Below are 22552 nucleotides of genomic sequence, written 5' to 3' on the forward strand. Positions count from 1 at the left end.
ATCCATCAGTATCTGTTCCATATCATCAACCGACCGATTATAAGCTGCTGCGCTCACAAAGACTCTCTGTTGTCCGTTTAAATTGCTTTTGAATCACCACTTAAGCATCCGTTTTTCTTTGACACACACATATATATATATATATGTATATATATATATATATATATATATATATATATATATACATATATATGATTCTGTTCTTTTCAAGCAATTATCCCTGTAAGGCATTCACAAGGTGTTTGAATAATTAACCCTTTCTTATTCCCTCTATTACCCAACATCCCTTCTCTTCTTCCATCTCCCTCTAAACCATCTTCTGAATCTTCAATCGTCTGCTCTCTTCACCTCCATTTCTTTCATTCTATTTATCGTTCCTGCATTCATCTTTCTCTCTCATCTAAACTTATTTTGTCACTTTTCCTGTCACATTGCATCTTTATTTCCTTTCATCTACATCTTTCCTTCTCTTTCATTCTTTTTTTTGTCTCTTTTATTATCCTGTCCATCCTCTCTGCTCTGCTCCACACCTCCCCTCCCTCCCTCCCTCTCTCTCTCTCTCTTTCTCTTCAGTCGTCCATGGAGGACACTACTTCCATTCTGCCTCGCCTCAAGAGGAAGCCCCCCCAGGCCTATGGGATCGGTGCCCTGGCTAAGTCCTCTCTGACAGGTGTGTCAGGTGTGTGTCTGTGCTGCTAGGTGGTAAAACAGCCCCCATGTTGCCTCCACGTGCTCCACGGAGGATCCAGGGTGAAGTTGTTGTTGAGAGGTGACGGGGGGGTCAAACTTTCCCCTTGTTGTGTAAAAGATCATTCCTGTTTTCTTCTTTCTCATTCAGACGGTTATTTGGCGCCAGAGTCGTGCAGCGGCCGAATGATCAATGTGTGGTTCGGGTTCATTTACTCCCGACGAGAGTAAATGGGGCGTATAAACCAAGTTCAACTAATTAGTATTGATCATGTTTGAAATTGTCATTTAGCATTAGCTTAGCTGGGTCAAAGTCTGTATGACCAAACCGTTCATTCCACTTTGCAAAATGGAGTTAAAAGAGTTTTAATCTGGATCAATTGTGCCGCAGTATTCATCCAGCAACACACTGTGCTGGCCTTTAAACATGGGCACACAGCAGGTAGATCACTCTCCAGACACACAGTGTGTGCCGTGCATCGTGCAGTGTTGTCCTTTCTTATTAGCATGACAACTAATTGATTTATTACACAAACAGACCATCCTGGACTGTATTCAATTGAGCCACCGGGTAACAAAAGCACGACCCTGTTTCCTAAAAATGACGTTCCCATTGAGCGAAAAATAAGTAAGTTTGTTATTTAAGTTAAGTTACAAGTTAAGTTTGTGACTCATACTAAAGTGGTTTCACACGGGACACGGACAGCAGTCTCCTGGGTGAAAGTCCTGTGTTTGTTTGACCGATACATCCCGATATCCTTTGATGAGGAATGTATTAACAAAGAAAACGTAAACACGGTTCAGGCTAGGAAGCAACATGCCCACACCATCAGACAGGCTTGTGTTTATTAGTGTCGTGTAGAGTAGCCTGATAAACAAAGTAACACATTAGAAGTAAAGCGAGGATATTATGGAACCTACTGTTCTTGCTAAAACCCCCCAAAAAGCAACCTAGCAATAAAAATGAGCTGAGTCAGTTACCGTCCATACTTCAAATAGAACAGCTATCCAAACATATTACAACATCATGAAAGCCTGGATCACAATTGAATAGGAAGTCTTTATCTAGCTGGGATTAGTCAGGATTTGGTGTATTTTTGGGGATATTTCATCCCTTTATGAGACATCGAACAGGAAACGTGGGGAGAGAGACTAAAACCAGCGATGTTTGCATTTTATGACTAAACTTCTATGCTGGGATGCCAAAACTGCCACTTTTATATTTAATCTTTTGTTTTGCAGCCAGAGCAGCTCTTGCTTTGAGATTTGTTTGTACGATAAAAACACTCCATCCTGCCCGTCCTCTCCTTTCACCAGGCCCAAAAAATCATCTGACACATTTGGGGAAAAAAAACAGGAATGATCTTGACACCTTTGCCATAAACGGCGGATTTTGTAAATCAAACCTTGCCTCAACAGACAACTTCACTCTAGAGCAGCAGGAGGAGGAGGAGGAGGAGGAGGAGGAGGAGCTTGGAGCCAACATGGTCACCCCTGTGGGTGCCCCCTTCCTATATCACTTCCTACTTTCCCTTCTCTTCCATTGATATCAACAGCAGACGTCAATGACACATTTTGCGGAGTCATTGATGGAAATCCAATCAGATCTTTGATTTCAAAGAAACTAAAGTAAGTGAGATTACTTACTTTAATTACCTACTGAAGCATCTCCACAGGTGTGTTGGGTGTAGTGTATTTGTACCGTGGTGGTGGTGGTGGTGGTATATGTGGCGCGGTATATTTGTGAAGAAGTGACTTTGTGAGTGACTTTGAGTGGCCGGTGCCTCTTTGTGTGCTTTGTGCTTCAAACTGTGGTGCTCTGTGCTTTGTAGTGTTTTAAGTGTAGCACCTCAAGTGTGTCTGTGTAAAGAGTGTTTGTTTTGTCTTGTGTCTGGTGCACTTTAAATAAATCTGTTGGTATAATTTAACATTCTTTTTTTGTGAATAGCCGAGGCCCCAACACCCTCCCTCATCCCCATTCTCTCCATTCCTATTTCCATCCACAATTAGTCTCTGCAGGGAGTGTTTGATTTTCAAATGAGATTGTCTCTCTTTGTCTCGGGGGAAAAACTCTTTCTTTTTATAACTCGGCCTGTAAGTTGCCCCCCTGGACCGGGGGAGCAATTTGCCGAAGCTCTGTCTCTGTTAATTCATGCCTGTTTGATTTTAATTTAATTTTTTTATCGATCAGCCTCTCTGTAAGCGTTTGACTCAGGGTACATGTCCCCGGTTTGAATCCTGTATTTGCATCTTAATTGGGCTGAGATTTGCCGGTGGACCCGTCTCAACGTTCCGTGTACACCCAAGGATTACTTTCCTCCGCCTCTCTCGGTCGCTGCAACACGTTTTAATTACAGAAAGTCTAATGAATCTCATTTATTCTGTTTACCAAGAGATGAGTAATGGCTTTAATAATTAATATGGGTCTCTTCAGCGTTTCAGCAGTCATCCTTGTCCCTCGCTGTTCAATTCAACAAACTCTAACGAGCACACAGGCAGCCCTGTCCAATTTGTCACTATGGTGAGCTCGAGTCTCCTGACCTCTGACCTGTTCGGCAAAAGGTCTGCATTATTATAGAGCAGATTCCTCCGGTAATTTATTTGATTATTCAAGAATTACTCATCGGATCTTCAGTCATATAGTAATCAGAATATTTTACACTTTCAGTTAATTCAATCCCAGCGAGGTTCACACGTTGAACTCAAAAAGACATCTTTGCTTGAATGCCGAGTGGCCGGCAGACAATTCTTGTAATTGTTCACTTTCACAGTAAATCTGTTGAGTTCCATGAACTCATCCCTATTAGTCACGTGCATCATTATCATTTAAAATGGCATGAATAGCTGGTGAGAGGTGACTGTCAGACTCATGTTGATTATTAGGATGTAATAACATTTAAAAGCGTTTTACTGAGGTTGATGAGCATGTGGCTGTGTAGATGTTCGGGGGCTCAGCTCCACTGACGGACGTTTGAAAGCAGCAGCGGTTTAAAGGGCGGAGGCCGATTTGTTCCAAACAGATACATATTCACACCACGATTGTGTTCTCGAGGCATTACGCGTTTGAACCCCCGACTACTCCAGCTGGAGAGGCCTCATTAAGCCAGACAGAGGTTGTACGGAGCAGATGTGAAAGTGTGAGAATGAAGCACATCGTTGCTAAAAAAAATAGACAAACTGTGCTCAACAAACTTACATAAAGACAAACAAAAATGTATAAAATGTGCAAATTCATTTTTACAATTCTTACAGACTACAAAATGTATCTTAAAATAATATTAATGCAAACTAGCTGCAAGGACTTGATCTCATGCCGAGTCACTCTCTTACCCCCACTGCCATTATTTATTATAGTCTCATGTATCAAACAGTTTCCCGACAACATTACACAGTTTCTCATCATCATTCTACTTCCCCCCCTGAGCCTCAGTTTGGAGGCGTCATCAACCACAGAGGCCAGAAGTAGTTCTGACATTGTTGTGTGTGTGTCTGGTGTATGTGTGTGTGTGCGTGTGTGTGTGTGTGTGAATGTGGCCCTCCTGCTCCGCCCCCATACCTGTTGTAGGTGTGTCTCGTTCCATGAAGGACAAAGTGACCAAGCCCACCGCCATGGCCCAGGGTCGCGTTGCCCACATGATCGAGTGGCAGAGCTGGGGCAAACCAACTGCGGGGCCGCCGGGGAGCGCGGGACTGAACAACCTGCAGAGGGAAAAGGAGAGGAGGATGGAGAACGACGCTTACAGCGACCTGAGCGACGGCGAGAAGGAGGCTCGCTTTGCTGCAGGTGAGGCTCGCGATGCGCTGTCAGAAAGGTATAAATACAACATGTAGAACCAGAAGAAAAACAAGTCCTGTTGAGTTTATCTGCGTGGTTTGAAAGCGTCTGTGACATTTCAGATTGTTAAAAAAATAAAAACAAAAGTTAAAATACTACATTAATTGTGAAAAAGACAACTTTTGTTCTGCCAACCACTTGATACGTCGATTGTTGACGTTTCTCAACCAAAATGTTTCATGAATACGTTTCATATCAGCCTGCAGAAACATGTCACGTGGTTAACGTGTAGCCAACAAAACTACGTGGTTAAGGTTGGAATAAACAGCATGGTTTGTGTCAAAATGATAACGTAACGACGTAACGTAACGACGTAACATAACGACGTAACATAACGACGTAACATAACGACGTAACGGAGCGACGTAACGTAACGACGTAACGTAACGACGTAACGTAACGACGTAACGTAACGACGTAACGTAGCGACGTAACGACGTAACGTACTGACGTAACGTAACGATGTAACGTAGCGACGTAACGTAACGACGTAACGTAACGACGTCACGTAACGATGTAACGTAACAATGTAACGTAACGATGTAACGTAACAATGTAACGTAACAATGTAACGTAACAATGTAACGTAACAATGTAACGTAACAACGTAACTTACGTAAATGAATAACAACCCCACCTAGGGACTTTACGTTAAGTAACGTAAGAACGTTACGGAAGTGGCTTCTAGACACAATCTTATTAAACCACATAACTTCCGACAACTGGTGCTTGTTGTACTACGACATTCAACGTATCAAACGTACAATCACAACATTATTTTCCTGGCGACTGGGCTGCAAAGCGGACAAACCCAGAAAGATTCATCGCAGGTTTCACCCCCGGCATTTTATTTTCCTGAATATTCATTTTTGCTTCTTCTTCTTCACTGAATTCTGGAAAATCTAATTGGTTCTGGCCCATCTGGTTCATCTAGCAAAGTTGAATTAATAATTTGTGATTTGTTGTTTCTACACATACATTTGTCTGCAACATTTACAGAATCCCTGCTTGGACTAAACACTTCTGTATTTTCTCCTCCGCTCCTAATTAACTTGTGTGTGTGTGTTAGCAAAGCTGGGATTGGGGATTTGTTTGAGGAACTGTATCTCTAATTGTGTTTCAGTGAGTTTAAAAGCTCTCCCTATTGTTCCTGCTCTCCTCCCTCATTAGGCATCATGCAGCAGTTTGCCATCTCTGAGGCGACTCTGTTTGGCTGGACCTCGATGGACGGGGAGAGTATGGGAGCCGGCTCCAACCAGGGCAGCGTCGCTCACCTCAGCGAGGTCAACCAGGAGAGCATCACCAGCAGAGGTACCGCAGCTTAAACCTTTCTGCAAAATGGCTACTGGGCACGACTACGAGAGTCAGGCTCTGAGTGCTTCTAGCTTGTTGGCACATAGTGCGGAACCATCGCGAGGATCTAATACTGTGATTTGTGCAGTTGGACTGCACATACGACAGATACGGTATTTGACTTAAAGTGGCATAGCTCTAAAACACTCCTCACACTCAATCACATGTATTTGGACCACACGGTAAAGTATTACGTTTTCTATCGTGCAGAGATGCACAGTTTGGGAACAATTAAGAGCCCTGCTGGAAACTAAAAACAGCCATGTCAGTTATTCTGCCGAACCAGCTGTAAAGGACTTTTGGAGGGCAGCCACACAGCTGCACATCTCTGCCTTTCACTGCTATCGGGCACTTACTCAAAAAAAACGTTCCGAATGACAAATCCAGACGACAGCCTGTCGTTTCTGAAACATCCGAACACATTCTGATGGAGAGTCACGAGGCGAGAGTGGGAGAATTCAAAAAAATCCCAAAAGACGAGTCGTATTCAAATCAGGAAATGAACTGCGTTATCAAGATTTGTGCGACACGCTTGGATGAACAAAACAAAGAGTTTGGGGAAACAAAATCATATCCTAAATTGTGGTTTGAGCCTCAGGTGGTAAGATGTCAGCTCAGTTTAGCCGCACATGGGATGATATAAATGGAGAGAAAGGAAGGGAAGAGAGCAGTTTACTGGTTAGGAAACCTCATCCGACCTCACGGGAAAGGCCGGATAACTTCAGAAAGACCGAAACAAAACAAACTATTCCGTCTTTCTGGCTGTTCGAACATATGACGAAGTGCATTTGATTCCTGGCGCTTTCACTTGTACACTCGGTAACACCGCTGCTAACTGTTTTTTTTTAGCTCTTGCTGGTGTTAAGCAAAGCAAAGCGCCGTCCAAACCCTGAGTGACCCTGTAGGTTAGCACAAGGACTTAGCCCTGCTCTCATTAACAGCACCATATGGGCTCTGTACTGTGCTTTATCTAGCTTGCAGCACACATGTACAGTTCACAAACACAAACACACACACACACACAGTGGCGATTAAAACAGCAGCATTAGGACTGAGGGAACGTCTCTTCTCTATGGGAGTGTTCGGCCTGCATGGCTGTGCTCCATGATAACAACACTGCTTGCATATGAGCTAATCATACTTCTATAGGAGTTATTAAAGTATCTTGCTTGTTCATGAGGGCAGGTTTATCCATGTGTTTGGCTTCATGAGAGCATCTGATATATGTTGCTGAGGACTGAATCAACAACTCAGGGTCAGAAGTTGGATTTAAGTCTCTTCTTTATACGAGCTAATGCTTTTATCCCAAACCTGCCCAAAGCTCTATAACAGTATATTTTATGTCTTTTCCAAATTTTCTTAATTTGCTCAAATCTTTTCACTTCTGTAATGGCCCGACGGCTCTAATTATTTTATCTAAAGTAATAAAAAAAAGACCAATTTTGAATCCTTGAACCATAACTTTAACTCAACAGGAAGCACATTACATTAAAAGTGAGCAAAGTAATTTGCTTGTTTGTGGGAATCCGTCCCGCTTCGCTTTCTTCATCCTTGGTTTTCTTTCCCTGTGTAGCTGTTCTCCTTTGTCTCACTCACCCCCACCTGTCTGCGTTCTCCCCGTACAGACCAGGTGCTCCACCACTCCTCGGCGGACGTCTGGCCTCACACCTACGTCTCACAGGGCCTGTACTGCCTGTCGTCATCCGACGCCTGGGAGCCGATCACCAGCCAGCCGTCGGGCGTGGCCTCGCCTGCTGCGAGCTCCTACATCATGGCTGCAGGTGAGAATTTAACCTTCTCTCTAAAAGACCGTCTCCGAACGCCAGACTGCGTCTCTGAGCACTAAGTGTTTTCTTCTGGGTGTTACAGGTGGCAGCGGAGCGCCGGGTACACCTGGTGAGGGGTTCGAGGGGACGGTAGGCGGTTACCTTCAGCAGCACCACGCTCATTTCACCCTGCAGCAGCAGAGCCAACTCCATCAGCTCCAACATATTCACCAGTACCAGCAACAGCTGCTGCAGTTCCAACAACAACAGGTGAGTAGTGCTAAAACGGTCCACCGATGAAGCATCAGGTCTACCAGCAACAACAGCTGACCACATGTCACTAGTACTAGAATACTAGCACTGCATACATATAGTAAGAGAACAAACATTAACTTAAGTAAAAGTTTAGTAGTACTGCTACTCAGCCCCAACTTGCATCAGCGAATACATCACAAAATAAATGCCGCATGGCTCATGTATTTATTGTTTGAACCACTTAATTCCAGATTTAAGTATCACAACAACCTTTAGATGGATTGACATGTTGTACAGATATCCTGGGTTTGGATTATCTCGTGTAATATGTCAACATCCTCGTGGAATTTTGCACAGATATGCATGGTTCTGAGACTCTAATTTGACTTTGATGAACCTTTCATCACCACGAGAATGACATTTGCAGCTATTAATTAAATGCTTCAACAGCAATTGCCATTAACTTTGGTAACATTTGGTCAACATTTTGTCAGTTTATGACCAAATACCTTTAAAACTAATGGCAATCAAGCTGACTTGTACTGCTAATAATGCTAACATGCTAAACTAAGATGGTGGACATAGTCAACATCATGTTAGCATTTGGCTGAAAGCATTGCTGTGCTTTTTCAGCTTCCTTAGTTAGGGACAACAATGCTAAAGTGATCTACTGCGTCACAACACATTCCAGATAGGAATCGTCATTCCAACGCAAATAACAAAGCAGTTATATTCTACCAGCATTGAGCAATTTAGCAGCCTTCTGCCAGAGACTTGTGCAGAAGGATATTTCTTGCCAGTTTTTTTACTTCCTTCTAGACACTAATAATGTTCTTCTTGTTGTAATAAATCCTGTAAATGAGGAGTCGGGGACGGTGTCGCAGGGAGCAGTGGGGAAATGTCTCTTCTGCTCAGAGAAGCGACATTTCTTTTTTATGGTTGTATTTAGGAAACTCAAAGCTAGGGGAGGTTAGGGGGAAACATCTTGTTCTACTGGAAAAGTTCAAATCAGAATCAGCTTTCCTTCGAAATGTATTGGCCAACTTTACAGAGCTGCGTGTCGGACTTCTGGGGATCTATTGGCAGAATAAGGACTACAGGATTCATAACTATGTATTCATTAATGTATAATTCATAGATTCATAGAATGGGAGTAGAACGTACACTAAAACCAGCAGTGGAGTAGTAGCGTTGCGAAGCGCAGATAGACAGTAAATGAGTACAATTTGCAAAGAAAAGCACGTCGCTATCAACAGATAGCAGATTAGCAAGCTAGCTAATTACATATAGTGAACAGCTAGCGAACAGCTTACTAGGTAGTTAGCGAGAAAACAGCTAAATGTCAGTTCTACTCATATTCTATTTCTATGTATAATCATCTGAAACCAAGTATTGTTGTGTTTTTTTTGTTAGCTTAGAATGAGCCGTTCTAAGCTAACTTTAGCTAATCTTAGAGCGGGTCCTCTTCGTGGATTACGACATGTTGCTTTGCCGTGTTTCTACAGTAGCCCAGAACGGACAAACCAAACGCTGGCACTAGAGAGGGCCTTTGACATTTTTACTTTACCTGAAGGCCACCGTAGTTGGAGTGGTGAGCGGAGGGGTATCCGTAACCGTATCGCTAGAACTAGCCGCTAGATCTTAAGCACAGCTCTTTTAAATCAGTTTTTCAGAGTAAAAAGTAATTTGTCGGACACAGGGTTGCTGGTGTCTCGTGTCTCGGTTGTTGGTAACACAGCTTAACATGCTGTATACACACAATGTATTTGGCTGCTTCTTGAGTAAACAATACAATTAAAGAACGAGCTTCTTTACTTCGGCTCCTGTAAACTGGTTGGTTGTCCCGGCTTTGTGGCTTTTTTTGGGGGGTTTTCTGCAAACGTAGTGAGTCACGATGTACTGCGACACCCAAAGACGCTTTCTGCTTCGCCGACTGCTCGAGCATTGGTACATCTCAGAGCTCATTAAGAGACCGAGGGCTATGAAATAACAACTTGAAAAGGTCAGGGAGCGCGTCTTAGAAAAGGTGTAGCCTACTGATCCGAGACCACAATAGAAATGAGCTCATTAGCTTTGCTGTGTGTACTATTATGGGTTCTCTTCACAAGGAGACCATTGAATATATTACATTACAATATAATAAAGCGTTTCAATCAGCCAGTCAATTTTGTGAGCATAAGAGCCTGAGACATCTCCCCACTTTCCCAGAAGCACCATCCCTGAATCCTCGTTTAAAGGGTATCACAAGTAGATACGGTTATTAGTGACTAGACGGAAGTAAACAAAACTTACAAGAGTATCCTCAACAAGTCTCTGCAAAGACGAGGCTAACTAACCTTTCTAGCTGAAATGTGTTGTTATGCAGTCATGTAGCATTGTTGTCTATTTCTGAAGAAGCTGAAAGTGTCAGTAGCTGCGTGGCGTTGGCGTGTTTTAAATCTCTAGTGGTCGGCCATATCTTCATTCCAAAAGACAAACTAAAGCTTATTTTACAGTAAAAAAACTCATTAATTGTCTTTTCTTCCTTTCCTATCTCTTGACTACAGTCTATGGAGCACAGGCTACATAGCGCCTCCCATTCCCTCCAAGCCACTCCCAACAGCACCATCCACAGCCTCGGCCCTCCCACCCACCCTCGGCTGGCTGACCTGTGGGGAGCCGCGCAGGTCGAGCCGCACCACGTAGGCACCCCCCCCTGCTGAATCCAAATGGTCGGATTACAGACTCCGCGGACTAGATGGTGGTTTAATATATTCGGTCGAAGTTCGCAAAGGGCATCGGGGGGGGGGGGGGCGTGTGAGACTGTATGTGCAGTCGTAGGCAAGCGGGACAGGCATCTCCATTCAGTCATTGTTGCAGAATGAAGCGGGCCAACAGTTACATAACTAATCACGGCATGTCTTGGTATGCATTTAACACTGTTGTTATTGTAGGAAGCCGAGGTTTTAGCTTCTTTGATGTCGTTCCTCAGGCACCTGTCTTCAAAAAGGTGGAAGGAGTGCACTCATAGATGTTAATGTTCTGCACAGGAATAGCCCTTTTAGTCCGTTTGTTCATCATGTTTGACACTCTTCTTTGCTAATTTGTTTTTTTTTGTTTTCTGGATCTGGATTTGTTTATATCAGCAGGCATATTTAGCACACATCTGTAGTGCAATGAATGATGGGAGAGACTGCCAGGGAAGTCAGCAAGGTAGGAAACAGGCTGAATGTCTGCATGGAGCACTGCCAAAAGTCTGCATGACAGCCTCTAGCAGACCCGATGGATTTTTGACAAAGGACACCCTTAAACAATGCCTGGTCTTCAAAGAAGCATGCTGTTAAGTCCGCAAGTTTACAACTCTAAGCATTTGGATTCAGCATCTGTGTCTGTTGTACCTTCCTACGTATTTGTCTCGTCTCTCCGATGTCCTGCGTTGGGGTCAGGACATAGGAGCTCATACTCTGCTTTTCCAATCTCCTTCCCTCCTGACTTCTGTCTCTGTTTCTTTCTTTCTGTGACTGTAAACCTGAAGGATTTATTGTCAGTCTGTGAACTAATGTGTGTTAAAAACGCCAGTAACCTGTTGCATCTTCTTACAGTGTAAAGTGGGTGCAACAAAAACAAGCAAGCAACTGAATCAGTAAACTTAACTGGTTGCAGGTGGACATTGTCGGGCAGATGAATGGGCAGCTGGCTGACATGGTCGGAGGCGTGGTGGAGACGGTCGGAGAGGAGCCGGAGCTCGAGTACGAAGGCTTCCCTGAACGGCACGAAGAGGAAGACGAGGAGCTAACGAAGGTGAGTTCTTTCAACATGAACGGCCACAATCCCTGGATTTTGGCTTCTGCCGCAGTCCCAGAGTCCTACAAAAAACTGATGATCCAATGAGGTTAGATTAAAATGAAGACAGAGGATGAGAGTCACTGCCCCAAGCGAGGAGTTCAAGCATCCTGGGACATTTTACGTCGTAGTGAAGAGGGAGCTGAGTCGGAAGGCAAAGCTCTCGATTTACCAGTCCATCTACGTCCATCCATATCTATAAATATATATATATATATATAAATAATATAAGTGAGGAAACATGCAAACACTTGTCCAATAAAAAGAGCCTTATTTTTCTCCTGGCACAGCTGAACTGCAGCCTCCCAAACGTTTCTTTTAAAATTCTCCATTTCCTGTCTTCACAGGTAGACGAGGTAACATTAACCTTGGAGCCGGAGCCGTGCTCTTTGACTCCGTCCCCGCTGAGGGAGGAGGTCCCCTCGACCAGAGGCTCGAGCCCAGGACCGCCAGCACAGATGGCCGAGTCGGTCGGCAGGAGGATGCCCTTTCAAGTCACGCCCTGCATCGTCCAATCACTAGAAGAGTAGGACGAAGAGGCGGAGGAGGAGGAGGGGCTCGGTTGTTAATGTTGCAACAAACTGAACCATTTGGCCTGACAACAACCTGGAAATAAATACATCAATAATCAATCAAGCTATTCTATCCCACGACCCCCAACCTCCTTCGGACTATATACCCACTTTGAGTCAGAGGAAACGCGAGACTTTTTCAAGCGAAAAACGTGGGATGTAACGAACACAAACTAAATGCCAAGAAGCCCCCCTAAGCTACTCCGGGAAATGTGGATTCCTCAAAACAAAACAGAAAAAAAGAAGAAAAAGGAGGGACAAGAAGAGGAATGAAAGGGCCTTGTTAAAAATCAGTAGCAGTGCAATACAACAAATATGGACACAACAAGGTCAAACAGTGTTTGCAAATAATTCTGGGCGGTTTGGTTCGGGTGTAGCGTGTCACACACACAACATCCTGCAGGAACGTGAACGTTACGTGGTCACAGAGAACTGTTTGATGTGATTGACAGCTGATTCAAATGAGACACTCAGAGTTACCCGAGGCGTCGACACTTGGACTCATTTGCAAGCACTCGATCTGAACACAACCAAAAGAAAGTGCATGCTTTTTAACAGTGACCTAGCCCTAAACAGTATAACACAGTATACAAAGTCATAATATATCAAATTGCTTTTTTTAATAAAATAAAAAAAGCCAATAAACCGATATGTATTTGTATGAATGTAAGACTGTACGTATGTATAGTATGTATGAAGCTTTGTTCGTGTGTAAAATATATATATTCTGGGAAACAGATTCTTCTTGGTGCTGTTCTGTTCAAACAATGTGTTGCAAAAGTGGAAACAAAAACACACAGATGCACACAGATGTGTACTAGTCTTGTGATTAACATGACTAGTGCCAGAAGGTCACATATTGGCCCCTCACAAGCAGAAAAGCATTTTTAAACCGCTGTGTCCGCCATTTTCTTAGCTTCCTCTTGGAACGCGTGCTGCAGGGTGAAGGTCGGAGGTTTTCTTTACAGAGCTGTGGTAGTAAAACTAAAACTTGAACTGTTCTTATCACCAGTTTACAGCCTCATTCATGAAACCGTGTAGACTTCTTCCTCGTCTGGAGGCGGAGAAGTGACGCTGCCTTTTGGGAGGATTTCTGTGTGTCTTTGCCTTTTATGCCTTCGTTTCATAAAGTCAGTGGCAAGTGGTGCGTTTTTTTTTGTAAGTGACATTTCAAAGACATCAAAATACAGATGATGAATAAATGCTGCATAGTAGAAGCAGTTCTTGAAAGCAACACGCTTTAGTGACTTCATACGGATGTGTAAAGCGGAGTTGTGTGTAGTTGAGACAGAAGTATAACGATATCTGTCACAACTAAGTCAAACAAAAAAACACCCTGAGAGGCACAGAATGGTTTGTGCCTGCAGACACATAAAAAAAGGAACCGAGCATCACTGTGACATCATTTTGTCCACAATCTCTTCTAAAGGATTGTGCTGGAGAGGACAATTCATTGTCACAATGCAGCGATCCAGACCTGTGACGATCATCCGTCCTCCGTTTGTCCTCTTGTTGCTCGAGAGATCCTGTAAACCGTTTAGCGTCCGAGCACACGAGGCACACTTTCTGTTCTAGAGTTACGACAAAAAAGGAAGCTGACCGCAGGAAACGATCAGAAGTGAAGCTTATAATGGGATTTGTTTTTGTCCGATCGAAATAACTGAGATGTCAGTCGTGCTGTATAATCACGCTGGTGTTCAATCACTTTAATTACTTCTGTAGAGTTCATGCAAAACAGGTGAGAGAGAAGTTTTCTTGCAAAAATGAGATCGGCGTCATTTTAAATCCTGTAAATAGTCTGCGGAGGAGGAGCACTAACTAAATGCCTAAAAATGACAGTCCTTTCAAAAGAAGTGACACCGACTCCAACAGAATAACGAGATAAAAAGTAATGAAGGATTTAGAAGTGGGGTTGTATGAGGTACTCATCCATAGGCGGTGTATTAAGTCAGTGAGTTAGCTGCAGTAGGCAACAGAGACTGTGGATCTAATGGCTATAAAGGCCTAACAGACCTTTTGGGGATATAAGGATGGAGCAGGTCCGATATGCACAGAGGTTCCTGGTCAGCAGGGCTCTGTGGGTGAAAAGTTAAACCTTGAAGTCAAACCTAAACTTGACGGGAAGCCAACGTAAAGAGGATAAGATGGGTGTGAGGTGAGTCATCCTACTGGACATAGTCAACAGCTTCACAGCAGCGTTCTGGTACATTTGTAGTCCAGCCGGGACGATATAAAGACGCGACTTATCTCTAGCTCAGGGTGTGATACTAAAGACCTGAGTTTAGGGATGTAAAATGATGTGATATGCTGAAAACACTGGTCAAACATACATTATATATTTCTGTGATTTGCCTGTACAGCAGAAGAAAGAGACCCAATACATTGACTCACATTGGAGGCAATAGAAACCTCAGTCTTATCTGTGTTAAGCTGCACAAAGTTGTTCGCCATCCAGTCCTTAATCATCGACATAACATTGGTAACAGATGAAATGTGCTAATAATACGACCTAAAGGAAACATTTACAAAGCAAATAATATAGAAACCCAAGACAGAACCCTGAGGAACCACAGCAAAGAGCCGCCGTTTCAGACACGTAAGGAACAAGCAACACAGAAAAGATACAGCAGGAGAACCAGTCCAGTCAATGACGCTAAGATCCAGCTGCACCAGAACAAAAGCATTCACCTGCAACAGAGGATGACGTGATGTCATCGGAGACTCTGAGAGGAGCTGTGTCAACGGACTACTTCTATCAAATGTTGGAGATAAAAGGCAGCTCAGATATAGGCTTATATTTTTGAGAAGCAATGGATCAAGGTTAGTTTTTTGTTCTCCTCAGGAGAGGCTGAACTACTGCATGTTTAAAATGAGCTGGGACACAACCGGACCACAGGGAGGTATTTATAATAGAGAGCATGGACCAATAGACCCAAAGACATTTCAAGGCATAATGTTTGAATGATATCTGAAGGACTTGCAAGAGCAAGTTAAACGGTTGCTGGGCAGAAAACACATTCTTTGTCAGTAGCATGCAGCTCTGTCTGACGGAGGTAAAGCGGTGAAAATGTTCTACGTATAGTGAACACTTCAACGGATGGTTTTCCTTCAGGTGGACCTTCCTTTAGGTCCACAGCAGTGTGTTGCTTTGCTCCCGTGCTGGTACTTCGTCTACTGCAGCTCATACACCGACTATTATTAGTTCCCTCGTACAATCACACCTTAAAACTCTCTCTTTAAAAAGGTAAAAAAATAAAAACACATTGATATATGAAAATCCTGTCATCCTGTCCGAATAAAGTTGAATATGACAGTCGATCAAATGTGCTTTTGATGCGTTATAATGCCAATTTAAAAGTGTATTCAGTGGTAAGAGTGAAAGAGAATGGGGATACTTTACACAAGTATCCAAATTGTTTTGGATAATTATGTAATCTCAGCAGCTTTGAAACACCAGTAACTAAAAAATGACATTTTTGTGTCTTTTGTATTGATTGTATTGAAAAAAAGTGAAAGATTTTCAATCGTTTTATGAGATTTCTTAAGAAAGAAATCTCTATTTCTGCCCTATTGACTGAGCTGAGTTCTGGTTCCAGGTGACTGAGTGAAGAAGATTAAACGTGTTTCCTTTCCTCAGTCCTGGTCTGTACAACACACCTGAGCTGGATGAATAACGGGCAAACACAGGAGCTTTGCACTTTGTAAAACTTTATTTCGCTACATCTTTCAAAGTTATATACATTTTGAGATAACGTTTGACTCCACTAAAAGATAAATAACTACGTACATGAACCACAACCACAGACGGACAAAAGACATGAACTCAGACCGGTACGGAGCCCTCTTAAGAAATGGACACACACGTTTCAAATCACACAAAGATAAAGAAAAGGCTTTTAGTAAATCTGAAGGTTTAAACACTTTTAAGGCTTCACCTGAGAAACGGATCAGGATCTTAAATGACCAGAGAAACCAGTTTTAATAAACCGGGTCTGTTTGTGTTGGAGCGGAGGAGACGATGAACACTGACTAATGGAAGCTGACTACAAACAAGACAACAACTCCCACGATCCGTTCTGTTTGAGACACACCCAGCGGCACAAAATAACATTTTGTGTATTTAAGAGAAACAAGAGCTCATCAATCAGACATCCACTGAGAGACAAGAGGGTAGCTGCTGTTATTTCACTCTGAAGTCACTTTAGATTTGTGCGCTACCTCATAAAAAGCTTTTCATGTTTCCGTTGGTTTTAAGAACTCGAATAAGAACCGACACTTTGTAGCCGCTGAGAGAAGGAAGTCTCACATGAGCAGCTTCAATAATCATCACGACAGGTCCATCTATAGCCAATAGCTTTCTAATGAGGTGATTTATTAGGTCGATTAATGCATTAAGTGGAAAATATCTCCATGTCAACATCGGTCTTCATCTTCATTTCACATATAGATGTTATGTGACAAAACGCCAGCTGTCATTCACCGTCATGAATGAATGAATGAATGAATCACTTTGTTACCGTCACTGTTTCTGGAGCATAAAGGACGTCAATGAAAACGCATTTCTTTGTGCAACATTATTTATAATATAATTATAATCTAAAGTAGTCACGTGAGTGGAGGGCATCCTTGCGAGTGAAAATCAGTGGGAGCTCTGGAGCCTTTGGCTGCACCATCTATCAACTTAACCGTGAAGAGATGCGCTCTGAGGCTGCGTTCACAAGGTCAGCACACAATTCGGTGGTCGTTTTTGGGGCGTCGGACGATCTTCCGCAGCAGACTGAGCAGCTGCATCAGTCCGCTGCTGTCCAGACCAAAAAAAAATAGACAGCTCCTGCTCTCCTCTTGATTTTAAAGACACGAACGATCAGGTAACGTATAACTGATGTGCAGAGCTTCACTGTGTTCAACTCATTATGTTAATAAAACATTATGTCGTGCTGAAAAGCACTGTGACAGAGAGACACGTCTAATCAATCATCATTGTACTATAGCAGTAACTTAACTCTGCATTCATGTTTGAGTAAGTAAATATGTGTGTATGTATATACATGTATACATACTCATACTGTATATATACACACACACATAAGGTAGGTTATCTTGCCTTGAGGTGCCACTAATGATATAATGATAATTATAATACTAATAATACATTTCAGGGATTTATTATTAAGATCTGTGAAAAATGAGCAGCCGGACTCGGTAAGAGTCGGATAAACTTCAACAGAAGAGGAGCTTCAAAGCGAACAGACTGTTTAAAGTCTTCGCTCTACCTAAGTGATGACAGGAAGAGGTAAATGCGTGTCCAAAGACCCGAGCAACAAATTAAGAAACAGGAAGAAAAACAACTCACACCTTTAAAAAAAAAAGTTTTCCATTATAAAAAAAACAATAACCATCACTCTTGACTAATCTACACCATTGGCTCATCATCGCTCTCTTCATCTTCCTCAAACAGTCTCAGTAAGGGTCTCAGGGTGGCGGGAGGGATGGAGGAGGAAGGAGAAGGAGAAGGAGGAGGAGGAGGAGGAGGAGGAGGAGGAGTGGAGGAAGAAGGGAGGGTGAGGTTGCTGTTGCAGCAGCTGCTCCTGCTGGCCGAGCTGCTGCTGCTGCTCTCCCTCACCTCCGCGGTCCCGCCCTCGATGCACACCTCTGTTTCGTTCTCGTTTAAATGATGGTGGGGGTGGTGGTGAGGGGGAGACGGGGGTGGGAGCTGGGGAGCAGCAGGAGCTGAGGGAGAGGAGGAGGTGGAGGTCGGAGAGGAAGGAGCAGCGGGAGAGGAAGGCGGAGGTTTGGCAACGGAGTTACGGGCGCGAAAGCTGGCGAGGGGCGGGTGGAGGCGGACGCCGGAGTGGGTGGAGCCCTCGATGGCCTTCTGGAGCTGAAGGAGGACGAGGAGATAAAAGGAGTGAGGGGAAAAAGATGGAGGGGGAAGAAGAAGAAGACAGGTGAAGTGTAAGGAAAGGGAGGCAGAAGGGAACAAAGCAAAAAACAACAAAAGTGTGAGCGGAGAGAAGAAGGTAGCTAGCAAGAAAAGGGAGTCATGGGAAGAAGGGAGGAAGAAAAACTACATAAAATGAGGTTTAGGGACGGAGGAGTGACACAAGAGGTGGAGACGGAGACATGGGGGAAGTCAGAAGGAATGAAGTGAATCAAGGAAAGCCTGAAACATACATAAGGAATACTGATTATGCTAATAAAACACTTTTATATTAAAAAAGCTTTATGAGCAAAAAACTGATAGAAACTGTTTTTCCTCCAAAGTAAAAAAGTAAAAAAGAAAGAGGGCTTTTTAGGACTTAAATCAATGAAGTTAATCACATGTTCTGACTGCTCTGGTTCATCAGTCAAGAGAAAGCACACAGGAGTCTCTCACCTCTTTCAGGGCCACCACTCCCACCAGTTTGCCGATGCTGGTCACATAAGCGTGGCTGAGTCCCAGCAGTGAGAATAAGGTGTGAGTCTGTGGAGACAAGAGACACAAACGGTCACGCGTCAGATCAGGACGAGCTTCTACCGCTCAGACTCCGGACGGTTTACGGGCTGTGAGCGTCTCAGTGTAGACGCCACGTCACAGAGACGGAGAGATGAAAGCCAGCCGGATCCCAGTGAAGAAAGAAAGAAGGAAAAGTTTCCACGCTCAAAGTTTTCTGTTCATTTTACGGCTAATATATATATAGTATATATATATACGTGAATATATATACCAACAGTCAAAGAGCCAGAGGTTTATTATAGACGACTGAGAAAAACAGCAACTATTCACTGAATAATCAAATCAATCATTTCTTTGTCTCCAAACAAACAGTGGATTTCAGCGGGCTCCTATCATTTCTCAGTTTGTACGTCCTTGATTCCTTTCCTCGCCTGATACCCTTGGGTCTTAGTCCCTTCCCGCCTGAGATGAGAGCGGAGGAGGCGAGGAAGAGTCCCGAGGAGAGAGGAGTTGAGGCAGTGGGGCATTTGAACTAAAAAGAAGACATCCGTGCTTCGGAGCTGTCATTTTAAAGCAGCGCGAATAAAAAAGGTGTGACACAAAGAACACATCTGTGCGTCCTTGTTCACAGCTCCTCTTCTCCTCGAGATGCATTTATGGAGTTGAGACATCCTTTGAGATGTTTAAGTGAATCCACCCACGATGTAAGAACATCAAAAACCCTCAATATCACAACCTGCTTCTAGAAAATACAGCTCAACCAACAGAGACATCCTGACTGTCGGCCCGCACAGTGAACATGAAAGAAAATATATATATATATATATATATATAAATATATATATATATATCTATAATAACAAATATTGCTGAGCTGTCATTTGGGCAAAACCCGGACTATCCTTCATCTGTTCCAGCGGAGCTTTTCTGTCTGTGCTGATCAGGAAGTAAGTGACTTGTGAAGTTCAACCCGTCGGTGCTTCTTTTGTTAAAAACTCGTCATCATCTAGAACCAACAGGCTCGACGCCCACACGTGAGCGATCGAGTGTTTATGTAACAACCCGACTACAGTAAACGAGACGACGCTCCCAGTCAAAGAACATGAAATGTTGCTGCGTCGGCACCGTGAGAACACATCCGAGTCTTCTCAGAGTGTTTTTCATGGTTCAAGGTTATCGTCACCCTCAGCTGAGTGAGATGTTACAGAAGTAAACAACTTCAGGAGCAGAGAGCGAGGAAGCATCGATGACGCCCCAAAAAAAAGACAAAACTCTGGTCCACGGCGAATTCACGCTTTGCAATAAAAACCGGCTGCAGGCTAACCATCCAAGTCACTGTGATGTAACGTAGGAAGACGTTTGACAGTGTAAACAGGAGAAATCACACAGAATGTGATCTTTTCTTTGAGGCCACTTGAATGCGTGCCGCCTGTGACGTCTTTGTTATTGTTATTTTTTAATATTTATTCAGATCCGAGCAATAAACCACAATTGAGCACAAAGGCAGCTGAGAGCGGAGCATGTTTTGGCATCAAGCCCAACGAAAAAAGGCCTCAAACAAGTGTTGAATATTTACGATCAAGTGACAAGTGTTTCCCATGAACACCTGCGTGCACGAGGGCCCATCGTCACTGATGTCTGCAGAGCGAGTGGGGCTGAGCATGCCTTGAGCTAAATTAAGGGGAAATTCAACATTGAATTAATATACCTATGAATTAGATTTTTTTTTAAATCATTTCTACATTCATATAATTTAATTATGTGGAGTTTTTGACCACTTCTAGTGTGACTCAGCGGTGTTTTTAAGAGCGAGGCCACTTTTACAAACTTTACAAACGATGTAAACAAAAGTTCAACATCGTACCTTTAAATTCCTGCAGATAAAAACATCGAACACGAAGAACCCCGTCACATGAAATGTCTTTGTCTTACAGAGTCCCGACCTTACATCCTGTTTTCACAGAATCTAAATGCTCTCAAACAGCTGTTGAACCAGGATTTTAACATCTCCTGACCTCCGTGACCGCTGGTTATCTGTGTCTGTCCACACCAACCTTGTGTAATGATGTTCTCTCGACCAGCTGGAACGGGGAGGGGTCGACTCGTATCTCATCGATTTCCATCGGCTCGTCCGTCTCCGCCTCTTCCCACGCTTTGATCTGCGGCAGCGAGTAAAAAAAAAAACAAGGGTCACGGAGGTGGAAATAATGTCCCCTTCTATTCAAATGAGCGAGTTCCGCCTGAGGGGAAACATCAGGATGTATTTATACAACAGTCATATATATAAGGCAGCAATATTAGCCGTTGATCTTCTGAATACCGAGCTGTCTGCTGGTGTTCCAGTGAAGGTGTGTGTGTGACCACTGAGGAGAGCTTCTGCAGCTGTGAAAAACCTTGAAACCTCGTGTTGCGTCCTTGCGTGTCGCCGGCCTCCCCCTCTGAGACTCAGGATGTCTGACACCTTTTAGCCTCTCTATGGATTTTTACCTACAAGCCTCCGCCTGCTGTGACAGGGCTGATGCTGCGGAGCGTTTCTTTTGGAGAGGTGCCAGGAAGCGTAAAGGGAGAGCAGCAGACAGACAGAACAAGACTGGAGGGCACAACATTGTTTCGGGGTGCTCTCCGACGACAAAAAGAAAAGAAAAGAAGTCTCATTTTAAATTCTGTCTGTGTTCACACTGCAGTTAAAACTGTGAGTCGTCTCCTCAAAGGTGACGCGGATCTGTAGCGCCGGTGACCTACATGTGACGTGGATTTGAATGCTGAGATCTGCCAGCCTTGACTTCATAATAAGTAAACCTCGGAGCAGTCGTTAGATTCTGTTCTTTATTGATTTTAAATACGTTTCACTTGGCAGTGAACAGTCTAGAAACGGAGAAAAAACAAAAAAACACAGAAGCAAGGCGAACGAGTTCATTTGATGAATGTCGGCAGAGACGCAGCGATTAAACAAAACTGAAAAAGCTCACGTCATAAAAGAAACAGCTGGACGTTTTGTCATTGTCACTCTGCATGTGCACAGGTTGGGTAGTAACTGAAGACATGTAATCAGGATTACATCATCAGATTAATTAGGTTTGGTGACTCAACACAGACATACCTCCTCTGGTGTCATTGTGTCTGACGGGGGAGGAGGACACGGCACCTGGAGACAAAGAAGAAGAAGAAGGAAGAGACCGATGAGACATGTTTGTGAGTGATTTTATAAAAACACCTTCCGTCCCTCTGACCCCGGCTGTACGTCACCTCTAAATAAAGAAAAGCTCGTCTGAATCTCACACGAGGGGAGCGAAGGGAAAGCGACTCAAAGCACAAGCTATACAATCTGATGACTCAGCATTTCATCTGTATTTTAAACCGTCTACAGAGATAGTAACTCCTCTTTAAAACATACAATGTGTCATCTAGAAATATCTTGAACTGGATTTCTGTCTCTTTCACAGCAGCTGTGACAAAACACATTTGATTGTAATGAAGTTGCTTTCATTCAGATCTTCGCTCCAGCAGCTCATCCAGTGAACAGGAGTGAGGTTTCTACGTCAGCGTGGACCTCCTGAACATTTACACACAAGTGAATGAAAAAACATTTTTACAAGGTCCCTCGTTACTTTTTAATCTGAATCGGTAATTGCTCGCCTGCGTTCCCCTTTCTTTTTGTTTATCGCTGTAACCGCGGAAATGCGAGAATTAACAAGACGCCGACACTGTTGCACCAGCCAGGTAATATTCTGAAAGCTCAGCGTGTGGTCACCTGCTATCAGCGGCTGCTAAAGTAGACAAATGCCTGATTCACAGCCAGAACTCAGCCGCGGTTTGGCTTCGATTG

The 22552-nt window shown here is 43.5% G+C and overlaps 2 protein-coding genes across 3 annotated transcripts in view; one reads left to right on the top strand and one right to left on the bottom strand.

Moving 5' to 3' along the window:
* Nucleotides 1-573: 573 nt before the first annotated feature.
* Nucleotides 574-12248, top strand: LOC306708481 (uncharacterized protein; the record flags this gene model as incomplete). Its single annotated transcript, XM_079176324.1, has 8 exons — nucleotides 574-679; nucleotides 4253-4471; nucleotides 5693-5833; nucleotides 7501-7656; nucleotides 7745-7911; nucleotides 10443-10562; nucleotides 11539-11676; nucleotides 12066-12248. Exons 1-8 carry the CDS (start codon nucleotides 580-582, stop codon nucleotides 12246-12248), a joined length of 1224 nt encoding a protein of 407 aa, XP_079032450.1. The 5' UTR covers nucleotides 574-579.
* Nucleotides 12249-15990: 3742 nt separating this feature from the next.
* LOC306708275 (chloride channel protein-like) overlaps nucleotides 15991-22552 on the bottom strand; it is a 33130-nt gene continuing 26568 nt past the window's right edge. For both annotated transcript variants that reach the window (XM_079176075.1, XM_079176074.1), the window contains 4 exons: nucleotides 21827-21871; nucleotides 20781-20885; nucleotides 18667-18753; nucleotides 15991-18171 (listed from right to left, as the gene is read on the bottom strand). In XM_079176075.1, the coding sequence (XP_079032201.1) occupies nucleotides 17704-18171; nucleotides 18667-18753; nucleotides 20781-20885; nucleotides 21827-21871 (705 nt within the window). In that variant the 3' untranslated portion in view covers nucleotides 15991-17703. The remainder of the gene's footprint in view (nucleotides 18172-18666; nucleotides 18754-20780; nucleotides 20886-21826; nucleotides 21872-22552) is intronic.

Source organism: Pholis gunnellus (genome assembly GCF_910591455.1).
Source record: "Pholis gunnellus genome assembly, chromosome: 16".
Taxonomy (NCBI): Eukaryota; Metazoa; Chordata; class Actinopteri; order Perciformes; family Pholidae; genus Pholis; species Pholis gunnellus.